The 20,492-nt window shown below is 45.0% G+C and overlaps 1 protein-coding gene across 1 annotated transcript; it reads left to right on the forward strand.

Moving 5' to 3' along the window:
- The first annotated feature begins 18,279 nt into the window (after positions 1 to 18,279).
- Positions 18,280 to 18,810, forward strand: LOC132224651 (ferritin heavy chain-like). The gene has a single exon (XM_059679772.1). It carries the CDS (start codon positions 18,280 to 18,282, stop codon positions 18,808 to 18,810), a length of 531 nt encoding a protein of 176 aa, XP_059535755.1.
- Positions 18,811 to 20,492: the final 1,682 nt, after the last annotated feature.

Raw genomic sequence — 20,492 nt, forward strand, 5'->3', positions numbered from 1 at the left:
ACTTATATTTCTTACTCTATAGATCCAACTGTATTCCTTAATTTTCCTTAAATAATATCAGTTAAGTTTTTTTCTCTGTTGTATTGCTTATAATACCTATGAAAAAGCTGTTTTATGAAGATTTGAAATACAGACAATCTTTATTATCTCCTTCCTTCTGCTCACTCTGTGGTTTTCTTGTTGCTCTCTTTCTAATTCTTTGAGTTGTAGAGTTAGATAATTTACTACCATTTTTTCTTGTTTTCTGAGGTAGGCCTGTAGACCTATAAACTTCCCTCTCAGGACTGCTTTCATTGTGTCCCATAGGTTTTGGATTGTTGTGTATTCATTGTCATTACTTTCCATGATATTTTTAATTTCATCTTTGATCTCATTGGTAAACAAATCAATATTTAATAACATACTATTCAACTTCCAAGTATTTGAGTGTTTCGGATTGTTTTTATTGTAGTTTATTTCTAATATTATGCCATTGCGATCTGAGAAGATGCTTGGTATGATTTCAATCTTCTTGAATTTGGGGAGACTTTGTTTGTGACCCAATATGTGGCCTATTTTTGAAAATGTCCCATGTGCAATTGAGAGGAACATATATTCCGTGGCTTTGGGATGAAATGTTCAGAAGATGTCAATTAAATCCATCTGATCTAGTGAGTCATTTTGGATTGCTGTTTCTTTGCTGACTTTGAGAGAATTTATCCAGTGATGTCAGTGGTGTATTAAAGGCCCCTAATATGATTGTATTGTTGTCAATCACGCCATTGATATCTTCCAGGAGATATTTTTTAATGTATTTGGGTGTTCCTGAATTGGGTGCATATATGTTTATCAGGGTTATATCCTCTTGCTGTATTGATCCCTTTAGTATTAAGAAGTGGCCTTTTTTATCTCTTGTTATGGCCTTCACTTTGAGGTCTACTTTGTCCAATATAAGTATTGGTACCCCAGTTATTTTTTAATTTCTATTTGCCTGAAAGATATTTTTCCATCCCTTCACTTTCAGTCTGTTTGAATCCCTTATTCTGAGGTAAGGATCTTGTAGACAGCAAATGTATGGGTCATGTTTTTTTTATCCATTCAGCCACTCGATGTCTTTTGATTGAAGCATTTACTCCATTTACATTTAAAGTTATTGTTGAAAGGTACTGGTTTGTAGCCATTTTTATTTTTTGTGCCTGTTTTCTTTCTTAGCTATTAATTTCTTTTTTTTACACTAGTTCCTTTTCATTTCTTGCATTGCTGGCTTGGTGGTGATAAACTCCCTTAGGCTTTTTTTGTCTGTGAAACTTCTTGTTTCCCCTTCAAGTTTGAATGATAGCCTTGCTGGATAGAGTATTCTTGGATTCAGTCCCTTGCTTGCATCACTTTGTAAATTTCCATCCATTCTTTTCTGGCCTGATGTATTTCTGTTGAGAAATCATTTGACAATCTAATGGGAGACCCCTTGTATGTAACTTTCTGTCTCTCTCTTGCAGCCTGTAAGATTCTTTGTCCTGAACATTTGCCATGGTAATTATGATGTGTCTTGGTGTGGGTCTTTTCGGGTTCACCTTGTTTGGGACTCTCTGTGCTTGTGTGACTTTTTTCTTCCCCACCTCAGGGAAGTTTTCTGACATTATTTCTTCAAATAGGTTTTCTAACCCTTGTTCCTCATCCTGTTGTTCTGGCACCCCTATTATTCACATGTTGCTTCTTTTCATGTTGTCCCATAGCTCCCTTAGGCTCTCCTCCTGTCTTTTAATTTTTTCTCCAATTGCATTTCAGTTTGTGTGTGTTTTGCTTCCTTGTCTTCGAATTCACTAATTTGGTCCTCTGCTTCTTCTAGTCTACTGTTCAAACTTTCCATGGTGTTTTTTATTGCAGCTATATCACTCTTAATTTCTTCTTGATTCTTACATAAGTTATTGATATTTTCATATATTTCTTCGTGACTCTTACAAAAGTTTTTGATTTTTTCCTCCATCCAGTTTATGCACTCTAGGACCCTTATTTTTAAATTCTTTTTCTGACATATTGCATGCTTCTGTTTCGCTTAGCTGCTTCTCTGGCAATTTCCCCTTTTCTTTCCTTTGGGAGTTTCTTTGTTTACCCATTTTTGGTCTCACCGACTGATCTAGATATCAAGTAGTGCAGGGGCTGCTCCTTGGGTACAGTGGTTTTTCAGGCTGCAGTTGCTCCTCAAGTGGTCACAGTAGTGGCTGCTCCTCAGTTGGCAGCAGCTCCTCTGCTGGGTGCTGTTCACAGCAGTGGTGTCTCCTCTGGTTGGTAGGTGAGGCTGCTTGCACAGCTGCAGTTCCTTGAACAGGGGTGGGATGGTCACGAGGATGCTGCTCTTCAGGTGGGGGCAGGCTGAGCGTGGCTGCTGCTCTTTGGACAGGAGGGGGCTTTTCATATGGCTTCTGCTCCTCGGATGGGCGCAGAGTGCTCACGTGGCTGCTGCTCCTTGGAATGGGGCTGGCTGCACCTGCTGCTGTTCCTCAGATGGGGTGGGCTGCTCACGAGGCTGCCAATCTTTCGACAGGGGCAAGTTGCTTACAGAGCTACTCCTCCTTGTACTGGTGTGGTTACTTGCACAGCTGCTGCTCCTCAGATGGGGGATGGGCTGCTTGTGTGGCTGCTGCTTCTTGGGCGGGAGTGACCTGCATGTGTGGCTACTGCGGCTACTGCACCTTGGATGGGGGCGGGATGCTCACCCAACTGCTGCTTGTCGTACAGATGTAGACTGCATGTGGCTGCTGCTCCTTGGACTAGTGTGGGCTGTGCAGGGCTGCCGCTCCTCAGATGTGGTCAGTCTGTCTACTCGTGTGGCTGCTGCTCCTCAGACAGGGGCTAGTGGCTCGGGTGGCTGCTGCTCCTTGGGCCAGAGTGAGATGCACGTGGGGTTGCTGTTCCTCCTATGGGGGCTCTTTGCTCACATGGCTGGTGCTCCTCAGATGCAGTATGGGCTGCTTGCGTGGCTGCTTCTCTTTGGGCAGGAGCGAGCTGCCTATGTGTATGCTCTTCAGATGGGGGCAGGCTGCTCACCCAACTGCTGCTCGTGAGACAGGTGCATGCTGCATGTGTCTGCTGCTCCTCGGACCACTGTGGAATGTGCAGGCCTGCTTCCCTTTGGATGTGGGTGGTCCGTTTGTGTGGCTACTGCTCCTCGGACTGGGGCAGGGTGCTCAGGAAGCTACTGCTCCTTGAGTGGGAGAGGGCTGCTCACGGTGATGCTGTTCCTCATATGGGTATGGGCTGCCCACACCACTGCTGCTCCTCGTATGGATGGGGGCAGGCTGCTTGTGCAGCTTCTGCTCCTTGGATGGGGGCTGGTTTCACACACACTTACTGCTCCTCAGACAGGAGGAGGGTGTGGGCTGCACAGCTGCTGCTCCTCAGATGGGGGCTGGCTGCATGGACCTGCCACTCCTCAATAGTGGGCAGGCTGCTAGTGAGGCTGCTGCTCCTCAGAACGGGCAGGCCGCTCACACAGATGCTGCTCCTTGGACAGGGGCAGGCCACGTGAGGCTTCTGCTCTTAGGCCTGGGGAAGGCTGCTCACAGGGCTGTTGCTCCTTGGACAGGAGTGGGCTGCTCACGTGTCTGCTGCTTGTGTGGTTGCAGTGCTCTGGTCTAAGACGTTGGGCTGTTCAGAGGGGAGCATGCTTCAGAACTCACAGGAGGCTGCACCCAGGGTGGCTGGAGACTCGTTGACCCTAGGACCATAGGCGAGGTAGCAGGTCCCTGGCAGGGGTGTCTGTAGAGTCCCAGGTGTTATCTGAGGGCACCCTGGGTGAGGGTGAGGCCTGGTTCCCAGTTACAGCAGCTCTCCCCTTAAAAGCGCTAGGACTCTGAGGATGAGCCGGCCTCCAGGAACTGCTTACAATGGTAGTAGAGGCTGCCTAGTTAGGTGAGCCCATTTAGCCTGACACCAAATGTCTTGTGGGATCTATCTGTGCCTCACTCACATACACACACACACATCCCACATGTCCACACACTCCTGTTTTGGTCCGTCACTGACTCACACTCTCTCCCTCATTGCTGCCTTCTTCCTGCCTCTGTAGTTGGGTTTGGCGTGCTAGTGACCCTTTTGTGGGTGTAGTTTCCTCTCCAGGTGTCTGTTTATGAGGCTTACTGTCTAGCACCTAGCCGACAAGATAAAATTGACCTCAACAAGACACAACAGAAAGAGACCAAATCACGAATGTACTCACGACAATAATAACCGAAATATAAGTGACCACCTTAGAAAAGAGAATTAGGGCGACAAAAGAGAGCATAAATGATATCAAAGAAAGTGAAAAAGATGAGAGAAAAGAAAAAGAAAGAAAAGGGAGATTACACAGATATATATATATATATGAAACACCACAGAACCAATAGATAAACAAAACAAAACAACAGAAATAATAAATAAATTAAAAAAAAAATAAATAAATAAATAATGTAAAAACAAAACAAACAAACAAAATACAAACACCAAACCCCCAGCAAAGAGGGTGGGGGCAGAATCTGTCGATGCTGAGCTTATATATAGAAGATAAGGTTAAGAATTGGATGAATATGGGGTGAATCTCAGTTCAGTATAGACGAAGTAGAAAGGGGTAGGTGGATAAGAAGAAAGAGAATGAGAAAATATAATAATAAAATTAGAAAAACTTTAAGTTCAAAAATGGTTTTAAAAATAGCAAATAAAATAGAGTGATGGAAAAATAATGTGAAAAGAAATAGAAAATAAAGCAACAAACAAAAAAAGAAAAAGAAAAAAGAGAGAGAGAGAACAAAGTAATAAAAAATAAAATAAAAATGAAAAAGTGAAGTGTTCCTTTGGCTGGCTTAACATCCCAGTCTTCTGTACTGCAGTTTTTCTCAGGTTCCGATTGTGGGGACTGAAAGTCTCTCTTTAATCCAGCCACTTTGGACTGGCAAGGACTATTTAGGGGTTTGTTTGTTTTTTAATCCTTCGTTCCATTGATGGTGGAATCTGGGTGTGGCTGTATTGGTTGCCTGGATACTGGGGGGAGGGGCTATCTCTTCAGGACAAAATGGCTGCCCGGGTCCCAGGCTCAGTATGACTCAGCACCAAACTCACTGCCACTTCTCCTGGATCCCCCTCTCTCCCCAGATTCCACAATCCCGCACCTTCTCCCACACTCCAGCCACGGGTAAGTGCCTGTCTATGAAAGGTCCTATGAACTAGGCTCCATGAAGAAAGGCACAAGCCACAGAGAGAGAGAGGCTGTACCTCTGTGCACTCCTCTCCTGCAGGCACCCCTCAGCCTTTCCTGACTGTGGACCCAGATCTAGAATCCCCTGGAGGGGGGAAAGGCTGCGCATCTGTGCACTCTTCTCCTGCCTGCACCCCTCAGGCTTTCCTGATTGTGGACCCAGATCTAGAATCCCCTGCCGACCAGCAGTTCTAGTACCTTCTTTCCACTGCCCCTGTCCCAAAGGACGTGGCCCAAGCCGGTGCCATGTGGATTCGTTCTGATCCTCAGTGATCATTGTCTGGCCAATTATCTTTCCCACAGCCTTGACTTTACCTTTCTCCCGGAGTCCTCTGCCTTTCCCAGCTTCAAACTGTCTTCCAGCTGAATCTCCTCTGCCAATTCTGGCTGGATGTTACTCATTTCAGCTGCTCCCCCTATCTGCTCTGGGACAAGGCACAGAACACATCTGTCTGTACCACCGCCATTTTGTCTCTCTCACTTGGTCTTTCAATGATTCTTATACACACCAAAATCTGAGAATTACTTTTCACAAGCCCTGTGCCTTTTATAAGCCCAAAACTACTTTTAGTCTTAAAAACCACAGTCTTAATTAATGGTATTATTCAACGTAACCAAGTTTGGAGAAAATTAAAATTCAGCATATACAAAATGAGAAAGGAAATATCAGAGGATCCTGTGGACAAAATAATTCACTGAGATAATATATAAATAACTGGTAGGCCCACACGAAAATGGGGTCATGATAGAAAAGCTAAGAAGATACAAAATGTACAGACATCCAAGTAACAAAAAAAAAAAAAAAAAAGTAGAAAAGGAATCAAGTTGTTTATGCAAACACCACTCACCACTTCCTGGATCAAAGAAAAGTGACATCACTATAGAGTGCAGAGAAATTACAACCGGCCTGTTCAATCAACAGGCAGCAACTGCCTTAGTATGAAGTGTTACTTCAAAAATGACTACTACAGAACTGACAACCCAAAGCAACACCCACCAAGCTAATAAGCAAATGCTCAAGCAAGTTGAAAGACTAACTGGAGCACCATATAATGAATGAGCAGGTGAAAATGAGAATGAGAATAAACTATGAAAATCAATGTGATGAAACTCACTGGTTAAATGATGCCTAAATAGTCCCAATTCTGACCAGAACTGCTCCAAACTATAGAGGACATGAGAAAAAAGGAAAAGACTACTGTGTGCCTCTTCCCACCCACAGTTGCCTACCAAATTTACTGTAGACTTAACACTGGCTCAGGATACCATTTTCATACCCCAACAGATTCAGGTGGCCTGCAATCTTGTTCCTTCCCCCACCCACAAAGTATGAGCAACCCTTCTCATATACCCACTCACATTCACTCTGATTGAACTCACTTAGTCATTATTCTGCTGGCATCAGCCCTCACTAAAGTTTACCAGCTGTGATGGTTAATTTTATGTGTAAACTTGGCTAGGCTATGGTACCTAGTTGTTTTGTCTAGAAGTCGCAATGGTGTTTTTTAGGTGTGATTAACATGTAAATAAATACGCTTGGAATAAAACAGATAATCCCTCTATAGCAGGGGTCCTCGAACTTTTTAAACAGGGGGCCAGTTCACTGTTCCTCAGAATGTTGGAGGGCTGGATTATAGTGTAAAAAAAAAACTATGAACAAATTCCTATGCACACTGCACATATCTTATTTTGAAGTAAAAAAACAAAACGGTAACAAATACAATATTTGTATTTGCATGTGGCCCGTGGGCCGTAGTTTGAGGACCCTTGCTCTATAGTGTGCATTAGCATCATCCAATCAGTTGAAGGCCTTAGGAGTGAAGGCTGAAAGCCTCCCCAAAGAAAGAATTATCAACTAGGCTGGTGTGTCTCAGTTGGTTAGTGTTGGCCCACGCACCAGACGGTCACAGGTTTGATTCTTAGTCAGGGCACGTGCCTGGGTTATGGGTCCCATGGATGTGTCTCTTTTCTATGGACATGTCCATTTACATTCCTTCCTCTCTAAAATCATTTTTGTTAAAGAATTACCTATGCCTACAGATTGCAAAATAGAAATTCTGTCTGAATTTCCAGTCTTTGGACTCACAACTACAATATGAACTTTTGCCTAAATTTCCACCCTGCTAAACTGCCCTGAAGATTTCTCACTTGCTCGCCCCCACAATCACATAAGCCAATTACTTAAATCAATCTCTCTCCCCCGCCTTTTCACTCTCTCCTTCTCCCACTCTTCTATGCTCTTATATTAATGGTCTATGTTACTATTGGGTCTGTTTCTCTGGAAAATCCTATATATTGCTCATTCTAATCATTTTTCTACCAGTAACACTATATCTTTTCTTATAATGAGACTAGAGGAACGGTACACGAAATTTGTGCGTTTGGGCAGGTCCCTCAGTCCAACCTGCACACTCTTGCAGTCCAGGAGCCCTCGGCAGATGTCCAACTGATGGCTTAGGCAGGGAGCAGACCTAAACCATCATTCAGACGCCCTAAGCACTGCTGCAAGGGCAGTGAGGCTACTGCCACCAACTCTGCACTCGCCAGCCATGAGCCCGGCTTCTGGCTGAGCAGCACTCCCCATGTGGGAGCACACTGACTACCAGGGGGCAGCTCCTGCATTGAGCATCTGCCCCCTGTTGGTCAGGGCACATAAAAGTGACTGGTCCTTCTGCCATCTGGTTGATTTGTATATTAGCCTTTAATTATATAGGCTACATGGCAGCTATTTTACAACTACTACAACTACTGACATTTTTTCTTAGCAAGGTATAATCCTAAAAAATAAAGAGCTAATATGCAAATGGTCATCACACCCTCACTCTGTGATGCCCTTACTCCATCACAATCCATCACCATGAGGCTGCATTCACAGTGGGCACACGTGGGTGGGTGAGGCTGTGTGTGCAGTGAGGCACATGTGGGTTGGCAGGGACTTGACACTACATGCTTGGCGCAGAGGCGGGTCCCAGCAGCTCCATGTGGCAAGGCCTGGGGGTCCTGCAGCTCCATGCAGCATGGAGGCGGGAACCCTGGTTCCAGCCTACCTCTTTGGGGCAATCCATCAAGGAGCCCCAGATGGGTGGGTGGGGCCTACCTCTTTTTTAAAAAATATATTTTATTGATTTTTCACAGAGAGGAAGGGAGAGGGGTAGAGAGTTAAAAACATCGATGAGAGAGAAACCTCGCTCAGCTGCCTCCTGCACACTCCCTACTGGGTATGTGCCCGCAACCAAGGAACATGCCCTTGACCAGAATTGAACCTGGGACCCTTGAGTCTGCAGGCCCATGCTCTATCCGCTGAGCCAAACCTGTTAGGGTAGCCTACCTCTTTGGGGTGATTAATCATGAGGCTCCTGCACTGTGAGAGGGCACAGGCCAGGCTGGGAGACCACCCCCCCCCCCAGTGTATAAATTTTGTGCACCAGTCCTCTAGTATTTAGATAAGTTATAAGCAATATATAGGTTTGAGATTCTCATTCTGTTCTTCGCACCAAATAATATAAAATCACTATTGCATATCCTGGCTAGTTTTGAGTCACTTGTGGCTCTTCTTAAAAGGACACATCCTAGAATACTATCCCGAAATACTGAATAAGAATTCCCTCAGTTGATTTTGATTCACAGCCAAGGACTAAAATCCCTGGACATAAAATCATTTGACTATAATATCTCCAGCAGTAGAGTCCAAGACCACTTTTTAAAATGAGGAACTTAACTAATGTAGAACAAGTGACATATTCATATTCCCAAAGTGAAAACATCAGGCTAATATGTTTTTTCATATTTCTAGAAGGTTAATTTTATTTTTATATAAATTGTAGAAAAAATATGACAAGTATTCTTATCTCAGTGCATGTATATTTTATCATAATATTTAGGAAATAATCAAGCACAGGCAGCTCTGTTTTATAAAGTGGTTCATGCTAGGTACACATGAAATTCTCTGGTATATAGTTAAAAGACCTCGCAAATGTCTAAAATCTTGACCATTTTTTGTGTTGTTAAAGTTATAAAATTTTATCTGAGGACATATACATGTCAATGTCTTATGTCTGCTGATTTAATCAAAGGAATTTAGTTGACCTCACTTTTCTATTGATGAAACTTAATCAGATGCATTCAAAGAACTATCGTAAATCTTGTAGTAGCTGGCAAAAAACTTTACAGAATCACTTTATATTATGGATATAAAAAATGTATAGTAATCATTATTTTCAGCTATCTACTACTGCTGGCTTAATTTTACTCTTTGGTGCCTAATGCAACATTTGCATCCTTTAAAGAATTAAAAAATCACTGAACAGCCCTGACTGGTTTGGCTCAGTGGATAGAGAGTCTACTTATCGATTGAAGGGTCCCAGGTTCGATTCCAGTCAAGGGCATGTACCTTGGTTGTGGGCACATCCCCAATAAGAGGTGTGCAGGAAGCAGCAGATCAATGTTTCTCTCTCATCCTCTCATCAGTGTTTCTAACTCTCTATCCCTCTACCTTCCTTTCTGTAAAAAAAAAAAAAAAATTCACTGAACACACACATACAATCAGCTAAGATGCAGGTTCCCACTAATTTCTACTCTACCTGTCTCATGTCCAACATTGGAAGAGTGGGGAAAAGTATTCAATATTAGTATTATCTATAAATTATGTCACTCTAAACTTAATTGTGAAATGTAGGTTAGTAATTTATGATAATAATAATATCTCTTCAGAATCCTATATAATAAAAGGCAAATCCACTGAACAGCTGAACAAGTGGTTGTTATGACACATACTGACCACTAGGGGGCAGATGATCAACACAGGAGTTGCACCTTGGTGGTCATTGTGTTCCCACAGCAGGAGTGTTGCTCAGCCAGAAGCCAGGCTCATGGATGGTGAGGACAGCAGCAGTGGCTGGGGCCTCTCCTGCCCCCATGGCATCGCTAAGAATGTCTGACTGGGAGCAAGCCTATGCCATCAGTTGGACATCCCCCAAGGGCTCCCAGACTGAAAGAGGGTGCAGGCTGAGCTGAGGGAACGCCCCCCCCCCCGCAAGTGCACGAATTTCATTCACCAGGCCTGTAGTAGTTCATAATATGCATTCATATCACATTCCACATTAAGGTCCAAACCTCTGTTAATAATATTGACTAAATAGTTTAGTTAATAACAATAGCAATCAAAACTTTATCTGAACATACAAATGGATGTATTTGATACACACATACACACACCATGGTTTTCTAAGACGTTATTGAACTTGTCACAAAGTATAAATTGAATTATTTTATAAAAATAGTTCTAACATTATATTATTACCTACTTTCTCTTGTTCATTTAGCCCAACAGAACTCCTTTGCAAGAAAATAGCCTAAGGAATATTCTACATTATCTAGCTATGAAACAGTTTTATAAAACCAAGTGTCTCATACATTTACTCCAATGAAGTGGTTCAATTTAGAATGTAATCTAAACAAATATATTTAATAGCATGGCCAGGAAAATCACCAACATGTATATACATAAAAGCCTAAGTGACCAAACAACCAGTCGACTGGTTTCTATGATGCACACTGACCACTAGAGGGCAGAACGCTCAACTCAGGAGCTGCCCCCTGGTAGTCAGTGTGCTTTCACAGGGGGAGTGCCGCTCAGCTGACCTACGGGTGCCAGATGCAGGGATCATGGCTGGCGAGTGCTGCTGTGGTGGTGCAAGCCTCTCCCAATTGGGTCTGACTGGGCATGAGCCAGCACAGCACAGGCACAGTGGGGCCAAGATGAGCGGGGGCAGCAGGCAGGAGCGACAGGCTGCATTGGACTGCCAATTTCGGCTCAATCTCCGAAGGCCATGCCAAGGGAACCCCACTGCAGGGGTCCTCTGGTGGTTTAGAAAACAATATCTGTGAGAGAAAAGGAAGTGGCTTCTTGATTCTGCATGGAATCTTCTTAATTTGTATTTCTACTTCTCTTCCTACATTTGTAACAACTGAATAAACTGAGAATGTTGTTTCTTCTTGTAGCTATAATCACTCTAGACCTGTGGTCAGCAAACTGTAGCACGCGAGCTACATGCGGCTCTTTGGCCCCATGAGTGTGGCTCTTCTTAAGCCTTAGGGGTACCTTAATTAAGTTAATAACAATGTACCTACCTATATAGTTTAAGTTTTAAAAATTTGGCTCTCAAAAGAAATTTCAATTGTTGTACTGTTGATATTTGGCTCTGTTGACTAATGAGTTTGCCGACCACTGCGACAAAATGATTAGCTAAAATACACTGATATGATCAATATATTTATCAATTAATAGTGAAAAAGGCCCTAGCTAGTTTCACTCAATGGATAGAGTGTTGGCCTGAGGACTGAAGGGTCCCGAGTCAGATTCCAGTCAAGGACATGTACCTCAATCCTGGCCCAGGTCAGGGCGTGTGCAGGAGGCAACCATGAGGTGCCTCTCTCACATTGATGTTTCTCTCTCTGTCTCTCCCCATCCCTTTCACTCTCACTCAAAATCAATGAAAAAAATCCTCAGGTAACAATTATCAAAAAACAAAACAAAGCAAAACAAAACAAAAACCAACAACAGTGAAACAGGAATTGATTTTTATAATTTGAGGTATTCTGTACCTTGATTCATTTATATGCTATTGTTTTTCTAAAAATTAGGGATTATTAATGTGGAAAGAAAAAAGAATTTTGGGGAAAGGGCCACGTACTGACATTTGCATTTTTCTACAGCATAATTGAGAAATACATTTGATTAAGGACCAAAGTGAAGAATTGGTGGGTGTTGGGAGGACAAAAGCATTGATAATTGATAGAGACCTGGTGAAAAAGAGAAGCAATTATAAATTATTTTGGACATCTTACTGACAGTTATCATTCTTGGTTTTAATCCTTGAGAGTTAAGATGAACTACGTCTCAATAGCTACATGTACGAGAAAATAATATTCCCTGCCACCAGAAGCTGCTCTAAGCACAGCTTCCCCCTTTACTCCAATCCAGCGGCTATATACACACAAATGACCAAAAGGAGGGTATTATCTTTCAAGAATTCTTTTCACTCATTCTCTTTCCCTCAATTTCTAGTTTCACAAGCCTCTTCCCTTCAAGTGGGCTACTTGTGGACTCACCAAATACACCAATTACTCCATAACTTATCTTTGATCCATGTCCTCCAAGGGATGAAGGAATGTTAGGTTTTGTCTTTGCACTCAATCCCTCTTCTTATTGTGTGTGTGTGTGTGTGTGTGTGTGTGTGTGTGTGTGTACACACACACATACCTATACTGTATAAATTCATACCACAATCAATGGTTTGAAAGAATCAACACTTTTCTGGCTAGGCAACATCAAGGGATAACATTACTAATAGAGAAGCAAGTCATACAGCTCACAGTACTTACTGATTAATGAACCTTTCTTCATGAATTGTTTGTCATATAAGAAATCAGAACTTGAGAGCACCATCCACAAAAGCCAAAGCAAAATCTTAATATTCTACCTAAAGAATATTGCCCTGGCCAGTGTTGCTCGATGATTGGAGAGTTGGCCTGCACACCAAGGGGTCACAGGTACAATTCCCAGTCAAGGGCACCTACCCGGGTTGCAGGTTTGATTCTCCGCCCCTGTCTGGGCTCCTGTGGAAAGGAACCAATTTATGTGTCTCTCTCACACTGAAGTCTTTCTCTCTTTCCCTCTCTCTCTCCCTCTCCCTTCCACTCTCCTAGAAATCAACAGAAAGGTATCTTCAGGTGAAGATTAACAACAACAACAACAAAAGAGTATGGCCCAACTCATTTATTGACCTGAAATAAGTGAGGTTTAAAACCATTTTGGCAGAAACCTATTAAATAATCATATATTTTCTAGGAATTTGAAACTCCCTAAATATGGTTAGCTGACCTTATATATTCAGAGATTTTTTTTTAATGGCAAAAGCCTTCAAGGAAATAAACCAAAAAGACACTGTTTTCAAAGTATGAGCAAAAACTGAAGAATGAAAAGCTCAGAGGGAAGGTAAGAAATGTGAGTAACACACAGGAAACACTATACAAAACTTAATTTTATATAAATTGTGTTTTTCACTGAGTTTTAACATTGGCTAGTGAGGTAATTATGTTTTTATGAATGAGGAAGTCAGCAAGTAAGCAATCGAGAGTGTAGAAGAAAAGTTTAGGCAATTAAAAATGAGAGAAAATTACTCATGTCAAAACATGAAGGAAAGTGCATAAAACATAAGCTTATTCTATTAACTCTCTGGGTCAATATGAGAGTAAGGCATGGAATCATAGAAAAATGTTCAAAGGATTATGGTTTTTACTTAACGTGTTTGAAAAAACATACACTTGATTTTAGTGCAACATAAATCTACAGCTTCAACCAAGACATTTTGGATCTTTAATTTTACCTAGCATCATTACACCAAATATATTTTCCCTAAACATAATTGTTATGTAGGAAAAAGTATTAGAACTTCTGTAGCAACCTCTGTATCTACGACAATAGGAAATATATAACATAAAATGTTATTGACTGCATGAGTATTTTAAAACATGTATTAATGTGCATTCTATTTTCACCTCATTAACAATTATTTTTATATAGGTACCATATATATTCTCTTGGTGCAAAGTGAACTTAAACAGACTCTTGAAGACATGCAATTAAAGTCAATGTCTGCTGTGATCATTGAGCACAAAGCTGGGTGTACCTTAGGCCCTGGGGGAAGTGGGCCTAAGCTGTCAGTAGGACATCCTCTGAGGACTCCCAGACTGTGAGAGGGCACAAGCCTGGCTGAGGGACCGCCCTCCCCCCACCGCCAAGTTTATGAATTTTCATGCACCGGGCCTCTAGTAAAGGATACACATAAACCGATGAACCAACATATATCTAGAGACAGAGAAGCATCGATCAGATGCTCAAACCTCAGAGGGAAGGCAGGAGGGAGGGTGGAGCTAAGGGGGAGAGATCAACCAAAGGACTTGGATGCATGCATATAAGCCTAACCAATGGACACAGACACCAGGGGGAGGGGGGGAGGGCATGAGAGGGGGGAAGAGGGAAAATGGGGAGATAAGGACACATTTGTAATACTTTAATAAAGGAAAAAAATTCCAATAAATGCTTAGCCCTATATTCATTATGTGTTCATATTTAGTTTTATATTTCTCATTAAAGAAAACCTTGAAGGAATGCCTTTGTTTATACATATGTATATTTCCTTCATGGAATTTTGAGGTCCCAGCCAATGCTTGTTTATTACTTTCACTTGGAAAACTGAGTTTTTAAACATTAGGTAGACTAAAAGTATAAGGATAAATTATTTAATAATCTTGGAACATAATGATAAATAGTCTACAAAATTAAGATTTGTTTTATTTAAATAGATCCTTATAGTGAGATCTGCAATGAAACCTCCCAAGGGAATTTTGAAAGTCTACAATTATATTAAAACTAAACAATGGTGTAGGAAATATAGATTAAATTTTTACTTCATTGAGAAACTGATCATATAGTTCTTTTCCACATCTAATGTATGATTCTATCATTACAATCAAATTATCAAATAGACATGTTATTCAATTATTTTAAAGATTCAACAATTAAATGTATCTGAACTGATTGGATAAGTTTTCATTGTGACATTTAATACTTGATCCTTTCTTTTCTTCATAAACACTGATTATAAAGTAGCATAAGCTTCCACCCTGGCTGGTGTGGTTCAGTTGGTTGGAGTGTTGTCCCGTGCACTGAAAGGTCATGGGTTCAATTCCTGGTCAGGGCACGTACCTCGGTTGCAGGTTTGCTCTCAGCTTGGGGAGCATATGAGAGATAACCAATTGATGTACTTTCTCCCACATCAGTGTTTCTCTCTCTCTCTCTTTCTCCCTCATCCTCTCTCTAAAGTCAATAGAAACATTTTAGGTGAAATTTTAAAGATAAACAAGTAAGTAAGTAAATAAATAAATGTTAAAAATAGCATAAGCTTCCAAAGAGAAATAGACACTTCAAAAAAGGTATCAATCAAAAGCCTTGGTATAATACTTTAATTGAAATTAGGGCCTTTATTCATAACTTTAAATCCATCTGAGAACACTTATGATATTCTGTTATTCTATCTTGTACCTTGAGAAGAGAGACTAAATTGGATTCTTCTGTGTATTTCCAAAATCATACTGTCCAACATACATTTGCAGTATATAAATGCTTGTTGAATTAATGCATAAATAAGTTATAAATACCTAGGTTTGTCTTATGTGTTTCACTCTAATGTCTTTGACTTCTAATGTATTTACTATTTTTAAATTTCCATATCCTATCTAATAAAAGAGAAACATGGTAATTAGCGTACGTCAGCTACCCTTCCCATTGGCTAATCAGAGCAATATGCAAATTAACTGCCAGCCAAGATGGCGGCCGGCAGCCAGTCAGCTTGAAACTAACATGAGGCTTGCTTGCTTCAGTGACAGAGGACTCCAACATTCCCCGCCTGCTGCAGGCCTCTGAGCAGCAACTCTAAGCAACTATGTAACAAATATAGAAGCTAAACAAATCCCCAGAAACCTGCTTTAGTCCGCCGGGCTTCAGCCAGCAGGATCGCAACATTGTAAGCAAAGGCCAGAAACCTACTTTCAGCTGCGGAGGCCTAAGAGCTGGAGCCAAGCCTCAAAGCTAAAGCTGGCCCAGAATAAAAAAAGAAAAAGAAAAAAGGAGCGGTTGGGAGCTTCAGTCAACCCCAGCCTGAAAACATCCCTCAGCCCCTCACCCAGACTGGCCAGGCACCCCAGTGGGGACCCCCACCCTGAAGGGTGTGTGATCAGCTGCAAACAGCCATCATCCCCTCACCCAGGCTGGCCAGGCACCCCAGTGGGGACCCCCACTCTGATCCAGGACACCCTTCAGGGCAAACCAGCCAGCACCCACCCATGCACCAGGCCTCTACAGTATAAAGTAAAAGGGTAATATGATCCCAGCACCGGGCTCAGCAGAGCCAAGAGGCCTCCCTGCACCAGGATCAGTGTGACAGGGGGCTGCGACCAAACCCCCTGATTGTCCTGCGTTTCTGTGTGTGTGAGGGGGGGGGGCCACAACCTCCCTATCCACCGTGCTCTGTTTGTGACAGAGGAAGGCTTCCCAACCCCCTGACCAGCCCTGCTCTGTGCCTGATAGGGGGGAGCTCCCCGACCCCCTGATTGGCCTGCAGCTCTGTGTGTGACAGGATGTGGCGCCCCAACCCTCCGCCCTCCACGGGCCCTGCTCTGTGTGTGATGGGGTAGAGCCATAACCTCCCCATCGGCCCTGCCCTGAGTGTGAGAGTGGCGGCACCCCAAACCCCTGATCGGCCCTGCTCTGTGGGTGATAGAGGGCGGCGTCCCAACCCCCTGATCGACCCTGCTCTGTGCATGACAAGGGGCAGTGCCCCAACTCCCCAATCGGCCCTGCTCTGAGCCTGACCAGGGGCTGCACCTAGCGATTGTGCCTGCCCTCTGTCATCCGGGAGCAGGCCTAAGCCAGCAGGTGGTTATCTCCCATGGGGTCCCAGACTGCGAGAGGGCACAGGACGGGCTGAGGGACTCCCCTCCCACCCCCACCCCCAGTGCACAAATTTTTGTGCACCGGGCCTCTAGTCCATATATAATTTCTTGTGTGTATTTACTTGGGACAATAGGGGAAAAATGCCAGTTTTATGTTTCTTTTTGTTTGGATCTGTTTCTGCACTAGAATACAAATCCCAGAGCCTTAGTCTATGTCTCCTGGCTACTAATATACGCCCAAATTCTAGATCATTTTAGATAATAAATATTTGTTGGATGAGTGAAGGAAGGAAGGAAGGAAGGAAGGAAGGAAGGAAGGAAGGAAGGAAGGAAGGAAAGGCAAATTGAGATCAGTGGTGTCCCCAGCCACGGTGGCTTATTCCCTAGAACGCCACTGAGAGCGTAAAGTACAAATGAGGTTGGAGGGGATGAATACATCCCCATAACCAAGTGCTTTCTCTGCGAATGCAGCTAATTTTATTATTTCTTGCCAGAGAAAACTGAAGTCTGTACTTACGCAAGAGGAAAAAAATCGGCAAACGAGGTGAAATGGTGAGCAAATCCAGGATGTCAGCGTTGAGACCACGGGAACTGTCCCCGTTGGGGCAGACAGGGCGGGAGGAATGGGTGTGTGGGCTGTGTTGAGCGAGGGAGAGGAGACAGAGTAAAGGGGGGGAAGGCAAGTTCACAGGAGGGAAGATGGGAGGCGGAGAGTCTGTGAGGCTGTGGAGGCCGGCCCTGCCGGCAGAGAGGGGGCCTTGATGGTGAACAGGAGGAAGTGGAGGTCGCTGGCGTCACCAGGCCGAGGACCCGGGTCAGGCTGTGGGAACTGTGGGTGCGGACTCTGACGTCATTCCGATGAAGCCTTGGGATTCATGCTGAGGCAACAAGGATTCCCCAAAAGGGCTGGGCGGCGGTTAAGGAAACACCCCATCAGGACCACAGTCACACAAGTTGCTCCGAGAAACCAAGTGCGGTTGATGTCCTGGCAGCGGTCGCACTTGTCCTCATGGGTCACACTTTAAAATGGCAGGAAGGCCAGGGCCCAGCATGAGACGGGCATGGAATCCGGAGAATGTCGGCGCTGCCCACCTGCTTGGGCCCCCCTCACGCCCCCCTGTGAGGGCCCCCCGCCCCTCCCCCAGGCCCTGAGTAACGGTCACTGCTTCCGGTCCCCTCAGAGCCAACCGCCACCGCCAGCGGCCCGCAGCCTCCCGCGTGTCCTGCCGCTGCGTCCGCCTGTCCCCGGTGCCCGGCCCTCACCCAGGACCTTCCGAGACCCCAGCCGCCTGACTCCGGTTTCCTGCCCGCACCCAGGACCTTCTGAGACCCCAGCCGCCTGTCCCCGGTGCCCTGCCCGCACCCAGGACCTTCCGCGACCCCAGCCGCCTGTCTCCGGTGCCCTGCCATCACCCGGGACCTTCCAAGACCCCAGCCGCCTGACTCCGGTGCCCTGCCCTCACCCAGGACCTTCCGAGACCCCAGCCGCCTGCACCTGTGACCTTCCGGCCTCCTTCACTCCGCCTTGGCCTCTGACCGCTCCTGTGCCTGCAGACATGGCCACTCCTCCGCCCTCCTCTGAGCGCCAGGGCTACCATCCAGAATGCGAGGCCGCCATCAACCAGCAGATCGGCCTGGAGCTCTACGCGGCCTCCCTGTACACCTCCATCGCCGGCTACTTCCAGAGCCGGGCCTGGCAGCAGGGCTCCCAGTACTTCCAGAAGCGGGCCCTCAAGAAGAGGGAGCAGGCGGAGCGGCTGATGTGGCTGCAGAGCCAGCGCGGGGGCCGGGTCCTGCTGGAGGTGGTCCCCCGGCCGCAGCAGCACGTGTGGGACAGCAGCCTGATGGCCCTGGAGCAGGCCCTGCTCATGGCGAAGAGAGTGGACCAGGGCCTGTGGCACCTGCACCGCCTGGCCACCCACCGGGGGGACGCCCACCTGTGCGAGTTCCTGGAGAGCCACTGCCTGCACCCACAGGCCGCCTTCCTCCAGGAGCTGGGCAGCCACATCAGCCAGCTGCGCCAGATGCAGGCCCCCGAGTCCGGCCTAGAGGAGGACCTGCTCCACAAGCTCACCCTGGGCGACTGAGAGGAGCACTGACCAGGACTGCCTTCCTGAGAGCCGTGGGGGCCTCCCTGCCCCGTGCCTGGATGCCCATGGCCATATTGCCCATGCAAAACGGGCACCTCAGTTCCATGTTCAAGGTTCGCTGTCTTTTCAAATAAAGTCATTGGTTCTTAAATAAATAAAGGTCTTTCTCTGATTCCTGTGTGCAAATCCCTCAGATTTCAATTTTAAAACCGGTATCCAGGAGTCTCCACCGAGGTCTCAATTAGTGCAGCTCGGGACCCTGGATGGAGGAGGGAGGGAGGGATTTCATAGGATCCTGATGGAGGGAGGAGGGAGGAGGGATTCCATAGGACCCTGATGGAGGGAGAAGGGAGGAGGGATTCCATAGGATCCTGATGGAGGGAGGAGGGATTCCATAGGACCCTGATGGAGGGAGGAGGGAGGGATTCCATAGGATCCTGATGGAGGGAGGAGGGAGGAGGGAGGAGGGAGGAGGGATTCCATAGGACCATGATGGAGGGAGGAGGGAGGAGCGATTCCATAGGACCCTGATGGAGGGAGGAGGGAGGAGGGAGGAGGGATTCCATAGGACCCTGGATGGAGGGAGGAGGGATTCCATACGACCCTGATGGAGGGAGGGAGGAGGGATACCATGAGACCCTGATGGAGGGAGGAGGGATTCCATAGGATCCCGGATTGAAAGAGAGATGGGGATGCCATAGGATCCTGATGGAGGGTGAGAAGGAGGTGGGATTCCATAGGACCCTGATATAGGGAGGGAGGAGGGATTCCATAGGACCCTGATTATTAGGGAGGAGGGATTCCATTGGACCCTGATGGAGGGAGGAGATATTCTATAGGACCCTTAATGGAGGTGGGAGGAGGGATTCCGTAGGACCCTGCATGGAGTAGGAGGTATTCCGTGGGACCCTGCATGGAGGAGGAGTTATTTCATGTGAAACTGGATGGAGGAGGAGGTATTCCATGGCACCTGGGAAAACACAAAATTAACCTACACCTTATAAACAATGTATATGAGGGTGCAGTCAGGTGGATTTTCTTCGGCCCTTTGAATGAGGGTGAATGTTCATGCTAAACATATAAAACATATCCTTAAAATCACAGCTGTGCTTACCTCTGGGAAAAGGGTGAATAGAATGAGATTGGGCAGGGACTAAAAGAAAGGAATCTTGCATTTAACCTACAGTTTTTGGTTTACTAAAATATGCAAATATTAACATTTGTTAACATCTGGGTGACAAGATGGAGGCCCCTTACTCTAAGATCAGAGTAAATGAAATTGCAACACTGCGGATGGTCCTTGGTCAATTGTGAGAGTAAATAGCTGCTCTGTGAATAGCAGATCTGTTTTAACTTGCTCAGCTCTAACCCTCCCCCACCCCTACTCACATAGGACAGTAAAGGTCTTTGGCATCTGAGCCTTTTAATCTCCCCAAACTACACTCCAAGACAGTGAATGAATGTAAGACAATTACAGACCTGCAGAGAAGGGAAATTATAGGACACATTTTCCTAGAAGGAAAAAACACTAGTGTTCCAATGTGAGAAATATTGTGTTTATTTTAGCATCAGACAGTGTTCCTATCCTACCTGTAAGCTCCATGCCATGTATCCCCAAAGGAGAAAGAAACTGAATAACTGACACACTCCACTCTCCCATTTTGAGCAAAATCCTAGTA

The sequence above is a fragment of the Myotis daubentonii genome, chromosome X, assembly GCF_963259705.1.
Source record: "Myotis daubentonii chromosome X, mMyoDau2.1, whole genome shotgun sequence".
NCBI classification, from domain to species: Eukaryota; Metazoa; Chordata; class Mammalia; order Chiroptera; family Vespertilionidae; genus Myotis; species Myotis daubentonii.